At 47.2% G+C, this 11,849-nt stretch overlaps 1 protein-coding gene across 2 annotated transcripts in view; it reads right to left on the reverse strand.

Moving 5' to 3' along the window:
- Positions 1-4,365, reverse strand: part of si:ch211-250c4.3 (uncharacterized protein LOC100535981 homolog) — an 86,034-nt gene extending 81,669 nt beyond the window's left edge. For both annotated transcript variants that reach the window (XM_034142187.1, XM_034142186.1), the window contains exon 1: positions 4,124-4,365. In XM_034142187.1, coding sequence (XP_033998078.1) covers positions 4,124-4,202 — 79 coding nt within the window. In that variant the 5' untranslated portion in view covers positions 4,203-4,365. The remainder of the gene's footprint in view (positions 1-4,123) is intronic.
- Between the last annotated feature and the right edge of the window lie 7,484 nt (positions 4,366-11,849).

The raw sequence follows: 11,849 nt of genomic DNA on the forward strand, positions 1-11,849 counted from the left end.
ACCATTATTTATTTCCAGAAACCAGGACAGTGGTAATTGTAAAATAAAAAATTAGATTATAATGTTTCAGTGAAGTACGCACAGACACAAAGAAGGGGAGCAGGGTGACTTTAATTACACACTGAAGTCATCCAGTGATTGAGAACCAATCCCTGTCCTTCCCTACAATCCGCACAGGTGTGTGTGTGTGTGTGTGTGTGTGTGTGTGTGTGTGTGTGTCCAGGAACCAGCTGTCCTCATCCCTCAACAAACAACACAAACATATTCTATCCTGTAATTGTCTACACAGGCTGACTCAGCCTATTTCCAGTCTCTGTACCTGGCTAACATCCACAACATATGATTACCCCCCCCCGCACTCATCCTAAAGCCTGTTTTCTGCCTAAAACTGCCTTCAGCGTTTTCCCATCATATTCATTTCACATTCCAGGAGGACGTGCTTGCATTGTTTTTCAAGTGAGTCCTTTTCAGAGTCAGAGTGTTGGGGACTGAAGGTGTTACATTAGAGTGGGGGGCTGCCCTGTTGCCCTCTCTGATGGACACTAAGAACAGAGCTGTGGGCCGCCTGGGAGGCTGGGACCGCATCAGGGTTAACGGGGGCCAGTAGGTGTGGGGGGGAAGAATTACACACCTATGGACCCTCCCCTTTGCTTCAGGCTATAACCTCCTAGCTGAATTAGCTGCCACTATAACACATTTAAATCCAAACTGTCGGAGGTCATAGTGCATTGTGGGTATCGAGGTGCCCAGTTCTGTCAAGGAAGAAAAAGGAATAGAAAACATTTAATCTGGATCGGGTCGAAACATTTTAGTTAATTTTATTTGACACAAATCCAGCTACACTGAGGGTAAGAGTCAGGAGAAAACTGAGCTGAAGATGGCACAACAAGTGCAGCGCCACTGTGAGAAATCTTCAACAGACCATACAAAGCCTATCACCAATTATCAACCGACACTCAGCAGATCTGAGGGCTCAAACTGCAGTTTCTCCAAACAGTCTCCTAATCTGACTAATGAACACGGGTTATCTCTATGGTAAAATACACAAACAGAAATGTAAAAATAACAATTTATGGTATTGAGGAGGGGGGTTTACTTGCTGTAAGTATTTCTTTAAAGGTGTGTTTGTGATCTGGTTTTAGTATCACAAAAGCTTTGACTTAAACAATGTGTTGCACTTTGAAACATGTTAGAGGTTTAGTCGTTAGTGCTGTCTGGCTGCTGTTTAATGCAGAAGATAGAATTTGGGAGGTTCTCAGAGGTGTTTTGCGGGCATGCAGGCACGTGTAAGCCCCCGGGCTAACAGCAGGCTCAGATGGCCCTCAGATCCTGAGCTCAGGAGGTCATGGACAGGCTGGGACAGGACGAACATTTCAGGAGCCAGGTGGGTGACGGTGAGCACTCAGTGTGGTCTGCTGATGTTCCCGGCTCAACAGAGCTTTGAGAGGGGTTCATGTAGAGGCTTTATCCCTTTAGACATCTAATGATGACGTATCAAACTGTTAAATCGATAAACACACAAATAAATAAATGAATAAATAATAAATAAAAATCCTCTTATTTGATGCCAACATGATTTTCTTTCTAATTGCATCCTTCCGTTGACTTTGTGTTCTATCACAGCGCCTCAAAATTGTTCTGTTCATTCTGTCTGAACACAAAGTAGATACACAATACAATAGATAGACAATACACACACACACAAACTGTCTTGTGTGACTTTAAATCCAGGAGAACCCGTGCTCCTCTGGGCTGTGGCGTCATCAACCTTAAGGATGATTCCCAGACCCCCTCTCTTTATCAAAGCTAACGGGGGCCCCTAACTCACAAACCATTAAGATAAGGCAAGAATGTGCAGGAGCACTGTAACTCAAGTCAAATCTCCTGCGTCTCATTTCCTCTGATGGTTAAGAGTTTGACTTCCCGTCCCTCAAAAATACAGAACCAGGGGTTTGAGCAGATACTTCCTAGTAGTTTTACAAATGAGACAACATCTGTTTGTGCTCAGAACACTTACAAGGTGATTTCACATCAAGAACTTTTGGGGAAGTTTAAGAGACACTTCAAAAACCCCTTACTGGTTCAGCAGATTTCATTCGGTTAAGAGGGAAACAAATATTCAAGAGTTCCTAGGAAAGCGGAGCAGTTCATCATCCCTTAATACGCCATCATCAGTGGAGTGATATTCCAAGTGCAGCCCTGCAACCTTCTATTCAAACTTAATATGTTGTAGAAGTAAAATGTGTTAAAGCAGGCCGGAGTCAGAGTTTAGAATGTGTGGGCTCCAGAATTATGTTCTTTTTATAGAGCTTATTTACTGCATTTATGTATACAATAGCAATACATGGCATATTGTAGAAATGAATGCAGTCGATTCTGTATATTGATTTTGATAAAATAAAAAAGTTAATGTCTTTCAGATGCAGACAGGGTTTATTTCTATATTTTTCATAAAGTCATGGAGGACATAGTGAATGCACCTAACACAATTACCTACGTCCTTCGTGCAAATCCCCCCCCTCCCCCTTCATGTGCACTCCCTCAGCAGCTCCTGGTCTCTGAACACTGACAGCCTGTATCCTGTCTGTTTCAGAACTCCACTGAGATCCACAGAGCTGCATATTTCAGACATTTGTCGTAAAATGATGATCAGAGAGGGCAGTTTGATGGAGGGCCATGTATTGAAACATGTTTGCTTTCCTTCATCACGCTCATCAGACTAAACGGTTCGCCTTTCTGTCAGTGATGTTTCCGTCCTGAACCTCAACAGTGACGCAGCACACAATGAAGCTGTTATCTTTACAATGGCCCTCCTCTTCCTACTTTGAGAAACATGGCAAACAATGTGACTGCTGTCGAGCAAAGCGTAGGGGCTTCCTCACAGCCCCATAAATGAGCAGATTTACCCCCCCCCCCACAACAACATCTGCTCCCCGGCAGGTGTGGAGGCTCGCACTGTAAATAAGCTGACAGTAATCTGTGAAGGAGGCGCTCGTGGAATGCAGAGCAACTCGACGCCAAGATTAGAAAGAGAAGAGGAATGAAAAGGAGACACACACACACACACACACACACACACACACACACACACACACACACACACACACACACACACACTGCAGGAGCACAGTCCTATACATATTCATTATCGAATGTCAGAGATGTAAAGTATCTTGTACTCAAGTACTGTAATTAAGTATCAGCTTTGAGAACACTTTCATGATCAATCATTATAAAACATATCATATATATTATTCTGAAATGGACCAATCTGCACAATTACTACTTTCACTGTCGCTACTTTAACTATATTTTGATGATAATACTTTTCTACTTTTACTTGAGGAACATTGGAATTGCAAGTCTTTCACTTAACAGAGTATTCCTAAAGTATGGTATTTCTACTTTTACTCAAGTACAACAAAGAGTACTTCTTCCACCTCTGTGGAGTTTCATGGCTCTTCTGTGAAGCAGACATCGTTAGTACTGCAGTTATGATAAGTACACTGCTGTGTAACGTGTCTTCTGAAAGCTACAGTGGAAACATGACACTTCTCTATTTGTCTTTTGGTGGGGCGACCACATAGTATTTACTGCTTATAGTTTCCAATAAAAGCACTTCTTCAAATGATATCAAAAGTTTTTTGATGGGCACCCAGAGATGCTTGTAAGTTGCTTCTTAATGTTTATTGCCCCTTAAAAAATAAAGTTATTCTGGGAATCCAATTAAGCTCTAATTAAACAGACTGAGTCATGTGATGGAGCTGCTACACTAAAAAAAATGAATTTCACATAACTGTATTAGGTTAATTGAAAGCAATAATATTAAGTTGAACCGAATATTCATATTTATTTCAACAGTTATGTGAAAAATGTTGACATTATACATTTAAATAAGTCAATGCATTAGTTTTTTCAGTGCAGTCTCACTTCAAGTTTTTAAAACTTCTTCTCTCAAAGAAAGTGTCCCACTCTTCGTCCCTCTGCTTACTGACACAAATACCCTGGACAGAGACAGAAATGGAAAGAGCACAATGAAAGTGCACCTCACCCCACAGCACACACAGAAAGGAAAGGCTCTAGCATCCCTGCAATGAAGGGAAGGAGATAAAGACGACTGTACCTTTCCTCCAAGGAGCCAGGATGGAGAAGGACTTGTGCCAGCTGATTACCAGCCCAGCCTTCTTCCTCTTCACACTCATGGTGCTATAACAATCCCTGAGGTTGGCACGTGGTGAGGTTAGGAGAAGTTCCTCAGAGATTCCTCATCATGTGGATGAAGTTCACTTGTAGTAAAGGCGTCTGTTGATGGGGGATTTAGGGAGGAAGCTGTCCTCCAGCAGGGTCAGGGTAGCTGCTGCACCGCACGAGTGTGAGTGTGACTTTGTGAGAGCTCCAGCTGAGAACAGTGAAGGGGGCGGGGCTCAAGTCCCAGCACTGAGGGGAGGAGGACGATGAGGAGGGGGAGGACGGGGAGGAGGTGGAGGAGGAGGGGGAGGACAGGGAGGAGGTGGAGGAGGAGGGAGAACAGTTTAAAATGTTCTACTGAGATTTAAAATACCCTTTCTCATCAATCACACTCAAACTCACGGTGAAAAACCGTGAATGACTCTCGTGAAGCACCAACAATGCATAAAACAATAAAACAAATGTAAAAAAACTATAAAATAGTGCAAGATTATCTTGCAAGACCAATGTGCAAGTAATGCAGGAAAAGTGACATACATGTCAAGAAAATAATAATACAATAAGTGAAATGATGCAGAGAATGTTGTGAGAGGCACATGCAGGAGTGTGTGTGCATAAGAGAACTCCCTTCTGAGGGGGACACTACACAACACAGGGGCAACATGTAATTGTCACTGTTAAATATTTCAAAACAACCACAGCAGCTTTTAGAACATCTCAGTTATTTTATAGACCATTAATGAGTTCATTTTAAGGAATCTAGTTTGCAAGCCTTTTTGTCATCAGCAGTTGTCATCATAGCATCACTGCTCACTTTCCTGCAGAGGTGGATAGTAACAAAGTACTTTCACTCAAGTACGGTACTCAGGTACACTTTTGAGGTACTTGTACTTTACCTCAGTATTCTCTGTTTATGCTATACACTTCTACTCCACTATACATTTTAGAAGCCAATAGTACTTTTTACTCTACTACATATATTGGACAGCTTTTAGTTACCAGTTACTTTTAAGATTTAGATTCTTAGCTAATACAAAATATAAATACATTATTAAATGAACTTCCAGCAGCAGTATATGAAGTATTTAAATGAGCTCTACATTTACAAGCTGTGATAAAAACACATGAATAATCATAATAGTAACCCAGTAACTCAATATGAATCTGAAATGGGCCATCATGCATCAGGAACTTTTACTACTAATATTTAAGTATAACTTAATACCGATACTCTTGGACTTTTATTTAAGTAAGATTTTGAATGCAGGACTTTTACTTGTAACAAAGTACTTTTAAAATGTAGTATTGCTACTTTAACTTCAGTAAAAAGAGTACTTCTTCCATCACTGCTGTGCTGGAGCATCTCACTTCCGTATAAAAGGAGGCCTCGCCTCCCGCTCATCATCCTTTACTCTTCAGCGAGCGGAGGTGATAGCCTAGCACTGGGGTACTCCGTCTTCACGGAGCTGTCTGGCGGGGGGAGAAAATCTATCCGCCCGGGACGAGAGGGCGAATCCCGCCTCCTCCCTGTACAATGCACAGATCACTACGTTTTCTAAATAGAAATGAGGTTGATCTGTATCCAAATCTAGGTGTCTTTTGTTTCCACAAATGCTACACTTACACACAATGTTAACCGTACAAATTCCCCATTCGCTGCCCCAGCTGTAGCTCCTGTAAAGGAGGTGACTAGTGGGCATGCGCAGATGAGAGGGATGAACCGCAGGGAGTGCTATCTAAAGGAAAGCGCTATGCGGTTACAGGGGCATTATGGCCGGCGTATTGCTGTCAGAGAACACACTACGCCTATAAAGACTCCGATTAATGCTGTTTACCGTAGTGGTGAAAACGGGGGGTTACGTATTGTAACCCTAGTTATATAAACACAGGCGGAGCCCTCTACTGGACTCTATGGGTACTACCTTATCCCGCGTGCATTCTCCCACTGAGACTTCTATAAACGTAGCCGGCCCAGGGTGGGCCTACCTGAATGCGCGCGCATCACACCGTATAAAAGGAGGCCTCGCCTCCTGACTGCCATCCTATACCTCTCTTCAGCGAGCGGAACAGGACAGACAGTGCCCTGAGTAGAGGGCTCCGCCTGTGTTTATATAACTAGGGTTACAATACGTAACCCCCCGTTATATCTCTCAAAGGCTCCGCCCGTAACGGGCCAGCGCGCCCCTTGCCTATCCCGGGACCCCCAGAGGGCCCAGGAAAGGCAAAGGCGCATCACGTCCGGGGAGGGGGTCAGATGCCAACTGACCCACAACCCCCCCCCCCTACAAATCCTGTGTTGCCCCAGCAAGCACAGACGAGGAGAAAGAGCCAGAAAGAACATGTCCAAGAGATAAAACCTTATAAAGGGGCCTGGCGTCGACCAAGACGCCGCTGTGCATAAATCCTCCACACCGTTGAATAAGGCTGTTGATACAGCTACAGCCCGTGTGGAGTGCGCACGAATCCCCGTGGGGCAGGCTCTCCCTGCCTGACCGTAGGCATGTGCAATGCACTCGCAGAGCCAGCCTGCCAGGCGTTTCTTGGACAGAGCTTTCCCGATCACCCCGCCCCCGAAGCACACGAACAGCTGTTCGGTGCGTCTAAGGGCAGCCGTGAGCTCCACATAACATGCTAGCGCACGCACCGGGCAGAGGAGGTGCAGTTTAGCCTCCCTGGCCCCCCATGGGGGGGAGACTAAAACCCCCTAACTGAATAGCCCTCGACCTGAACGCACTCCTTAGGTCTTTAGACACAAAGGAGGGGTTCGGTCTAAGTGTCGCGCCGCTCCGGCCACCCCGAACTAGTAAACAACTCGGGTGCACCGACAGAGCAGTTAACTCGGACACTCTTTTGGCTGACGTTAAGGCAAGAAGCAAAGCTGTTTTCCACGACAATGCTTTCAGAGGGGAGAGCTCCAGAGGCTCAATGGTCCCGAGGCCAGAGCCTCGAGCACTAGGGGCAGGTCCCACTGCGGGGTGGAGACGTGCACTACAGGGCGCAGTCTCCTAACCCCCTGTAAAAACCGCGACATCAGTGGTTGATTAAAGGCTGACCTGCCACCAAAAACCCTCATGACAGGACGAGATGGCTGCTGCATACACTTTCACTGTGAAATGCGCCAGCCCTCTGTCCACCAGTAAGTGTAAGAAGGATAAAATAGAGCCCAACTCACAAGATAGGGGCTCTATTCCCCGCTCCTCACACCAATGCTGGAATCTCAGCCACTTCGGCCTGTAACAGGCTGTGGTGGATTCTGCTCTAGCTGCCTGGATAGACTGAATAACGCTGTCAGACAATCTACCCTGTCTCAGCCTGTCCCTCTCAGGAGCCAAGCCTGAAGAGGACGGCCCAGAGTGGGTAACGCCCCGATTGCACCTGCCCCTTGAGACATCGCCCCCCCAGAACTGGGCGATCGCCCAGGGCTGGCCCACCTTCATCTGTGTCATTTCTGAGTACCACGGAGCCCCGACGCGATTCGGTGCTACCAGAATGACTGCCAGACGTTCTCGCCTCACTCTCCCCAGGAGAGGGAGAATGAGACGCAGCGGTGGAAAGGCGTATAGCAGCTTCCTTGGCCATGGCTCGTGTGCAAACGCGTCCACCCCCAAGGGCGGGTCGTCGCTCAGGGCCATGGAGAACCACAGGGCACAGTGGCTGTTGTGCCGGCTGGCGAGCAGATCCACTTCTGCTCTCCCGAACTGGGCCCAGATCTGCTTCACCACCTCCGGGTGAAGCACTCGCCTGGCAGGGGGCCGCCCCTCGACCTGAGGTCGGCCCCTCTGTTCTCCAGTCCCGGGACATGGAGGGCTCTCAGAGATAACACCACCTCTGAGGCCCATCACCACAGCTCCTCCGCTGTGGTCAACAAGGAGGCGGAGCGGACTCCGCCCTGCCTGTTGATATAAGCCACTGTGGTGCTGTTGTCGCACCTGACCATTACATGTCTCCCCTGAATTAGGGGCATGAAATGCCGGAGAACTAACACTACTGCCCGTAGCTCTAGGAGGTTGCTGTATCGAAACTCTGTCAGAGCCCAGCGCCCACCTATAGCTCTCTTCAGGCAGGTCCCTCCCCATCCTGTTCCGGACGCGTCCGTGAACACTGTGATGTAGGAGGTCACCCGTCCCAGTGGAGACCCCCTCCGGAGGTGGTCCGGAGACCCCCAAAACCGGAGGTTGCCCCCACTGAGGGGGGGGAGGAATGGTCACCAGCCGTCGTTTGTGCCTCCAAACGCAGGCTGGGGAACCACCTCTGCAGGCGGCGCATATGTAGTAACCGGCGGGACCACCATGTGAGCAGCCGCCATGAGACACAGAGTCTGCATGACAGTTAAAGCTGTCACTGTTGCCCCCTGTCGCAGCCTGTGCCCCGCCCTGAGACGGGGCACACGTCTGCTCTCTGACAGGGTGACACGCAGCGCGTCTGCATCGAGCACCACACCCAAATACAACGCCTGTTGGCGAGGTATGGGGGTGCTCTTTCTTTCCCATCGATCGCAAAACCTAATTTGGTTAGGTGTGTGATCAATTGTGCTGTGCAAAACATTGCCTGTTCCCGGGACCCAGCCATGACTATGAGGTTGTCTATGTAAAATAAAACTCTCATGCCGTGTGTGCGCAGCGGTTGAGGCGCTGTGGCCACACATTTGCTGAATGTGCGTGGGGATAGGGAATAACCGAACGGCAGCCTGTTGTATTCGTAGGCTATTCCCTGGAAGGCAAAACGCAGATACTTTCTGTGCTCTGGAACAATTTCCACATGAAAGTATGCGTCTTTCAGGTCGATGGTGGTGAACCAATCGCCTAGCTGCACAAGCCCTAGTAACTGTTTCACAGTTAACATGCGGAATTTCCGGCTGGAAATATGACGATTCAGGCATCGGAGATCTAGAATAGGTCTGAATTCCCCTGTTTTCTTGAGAACCAGGAAATACATGGAATAATGACCCCTCTCTCTGTGCTGAGGATGCACAACAGACACAGCCTGTTTCTGCACCAGAGCCTGAATCTCTGCTGAGAGGAAACCCATCTCCTCCTGGGAAGACAGATTTACCTCTCGCATGCCCATAAAAGGAGGTGGGATGCTGCAAAACTGGAGTGAATAGCCCCGTTTCAGCGTCCTGTCCATCCACCTTGTCAGTACACAGCTGAGTTTCCATTCCCCATAACATTGTGTTAATGGGCAAGCCCTCAGCTGTGGGGCCGCAGCTATGAAGCTGTGGTACTCTCTGGTGGCCCACTCCGCCGTCAAACCCTCCATAAAAGGAAGTTTGACCCATGGGGGGCTGACACAGAAAGGGCCGTTTTTCTATAATGCAGTTTCCACTCAGAGAAAAAAACGGCGCGCGCTTGTTACGTGCCAGGCAGGCTGTACTTGTGTGGTTCTCCTTCCCTCCTGCTTTTCTCTCTTCTCCCTGTCTTCTGCACAGCTAATCAGCAGCTGATCAGGACCTGCCTGTGCACCAGAGTCTGATGGCTGATTGGATCCTCTCACCCTCAGCTGGCCTATCAGCAGCCAGGGCCGACCATAAAGGAGGCACCCAGGAAGTCTTCTCTCTCTCTCACTCTGGGTAGATTGCTGATGGAGGAGCCTGCAATTGACGGCCTTGTAACGAAAATATTTCTCTTTGTTTTGTATGACCTTTGTTGAAAGTGTGTGTGTTGAGAGGTGGAGGAGTTAGGTAAGTCTGGGGTACCCTGTACACTTCTCATCACGTAGATAACTAATGTTAAGACACACTAGGTTAGCGGATTGTTGCCACCCCTGTATTCTGTTTTTGTCCAATTCTGAGTAGTTTAGTTATTGAGGGTTTTTGTTTGAGTTTTGGTTTCAAAGGATAGACGTAGAGATAGGCCTGGTTTTGTTATGCTTGTTTCTTTTGTTTGGCACAATCCTTCGACTCCTCCTCCTCCTCACAGAGGATAAGAAGCTCGGTGAAACAAATTACGTCATTCAAACACCTGACCGCAGACGTCCTACCAGAGTGTGTCATATCAACATGCTGAAGAAGTACTGCACCAGGGATGACCAAAATGAATCTTCCAAAGCTCACCAGGTGGAGACAACCGTCTCTCCTATGGCTTCAGTTTCAAGGGTGAGCTCAAATGAGGATGAGTTGGTGATGCGTAGTGCAACACCACAGGGGGCAAGACTAAGCAATACTGAGGTATTGGCTGATTTGCCCAATTACTTGTCTCATCTTCCTGATAACCAAGAAAGTGATATACAGAAACTGATATTCGACTTTGCATGTCTTTTTAATGACACTCCCTCACAAACTTCTGTCCTAGCTCATGATGTGGTCTTGACCAACCCTTGGCCCATCAAACAGCGTGCGTACAGGGGTAACCCAGTTAAGAGAGAGATTATGAAAAAGGAAGTTGAGTATCTACTTAAAAACGGATTTGCAAGGCCTAGTTCCAGTCCCTGGAGTTCCCCTTGTGTGCTAGACACAAAGTCAGATGGAAGTCCCAGATTCTGCACTGACTTTCGCAAGGTTAATGCTGTCACTGTCCCCGATGCACACCCGTTACCGCTCATTGATGACTGCATCGATGAAATTGGTCCTGCACAATTTGTCAGTAAGCTGGACATGTTAAAGGGATACTGGCAAGTTCCTTTAACACAGCGTGCTTCTGATATTTCAGCCTTTGTGACACCTGACAGTTTCCTTCAGTACACTGTGATGCCTTTCGGTATGTGTAACGCACCTGCCACCTTTCAGAGGCTTGTAAATCTTGTATTAGGACATGTTTCAAACTGTAAGGCATATCTGGACGACATTGTTGTCTATTCTAATGACTGGGTTAGCCACATGTCTACCTTAAGAGAAGTTTTTAAGTGCTTGTCGGCCGCATCCCTAACGTTAAACCTTGCCAAATGTGAGTTTGGAAAAGGTACCGTTCTCTACCTTGGTCAGCAGGTTGGTCGAGGGCTGGTGTGCCCTGCTGATGCAAAGATCAGGGCAATTGCCTCCCTCCCAGTGCCATCCACCAGGAGGGAACTTCGCCGCTTCCTAGGAATGGCAGGGTACTATCGCCGTTTCTGCAAAAACTTCTCCTCGGTGGCGGCCCCACTCACTACGTTGACCAGTCCCTCAAAGTCTTTTGTTTGGTCCGGTGAGTGTCAGCAGTCATTTGAGAGCCTAAAAGGTATTCTGTGTTGCACTCCTGTTCTTTCTGCACCAGACTTTTCGAAGCCATTCAAGCTTGAAGTCGATGCCAGTGGAGTTGGGGCAGGGGCTGTTCTTCTACAAGAAGATGCACAGGCCATCGATCACCCCGTGAGTTACTTCTCCCGAAAGTTTAACAAACATCAGTTGAAGTACTCTACTATTGAAAAAGAAGCTTTAGCTTTATTGTTTGCCTTGCAGCACTTTGAGGTGTATCTTGGCTCCAGTGTAAAACCTATTAAGGTATACACTGATCACAATCCCCTGGTTTTTCTTGCAAGGATGTACAACCACAATCAACGCCTTATGCGTTGGTCATTGATCGTCCAGAACTACAACCTTGACATAAGCCATAAAAAGGGGGCCGATAATGTTCTTGCCGATGCACTATCTCGTGCTATGTAAATGTTTATTGTCAGGTCCAAACATACTGTTTGGATTTATATGTGTGGGGGTGTTACGTGCCAGGCAGGCTGTACTTGTGTGGTTC

The sequence above is a fragment of the Trematomus bernacchii genome, unplaced genomic scaffold (assembly GCF_902827165.1).
Source record: "Trematomus bernacchii unplaced genomic scaffold, fTreBer1.1, whole genome shotgun sequence".
Classification (NCBI taxonomy): domain Eukaryota; kingdom Metazoa; phylum Chordata; class Actinopteri; order Perciformes; family Nototheniidae; genus Trematomus; species Trematomus bernacchii.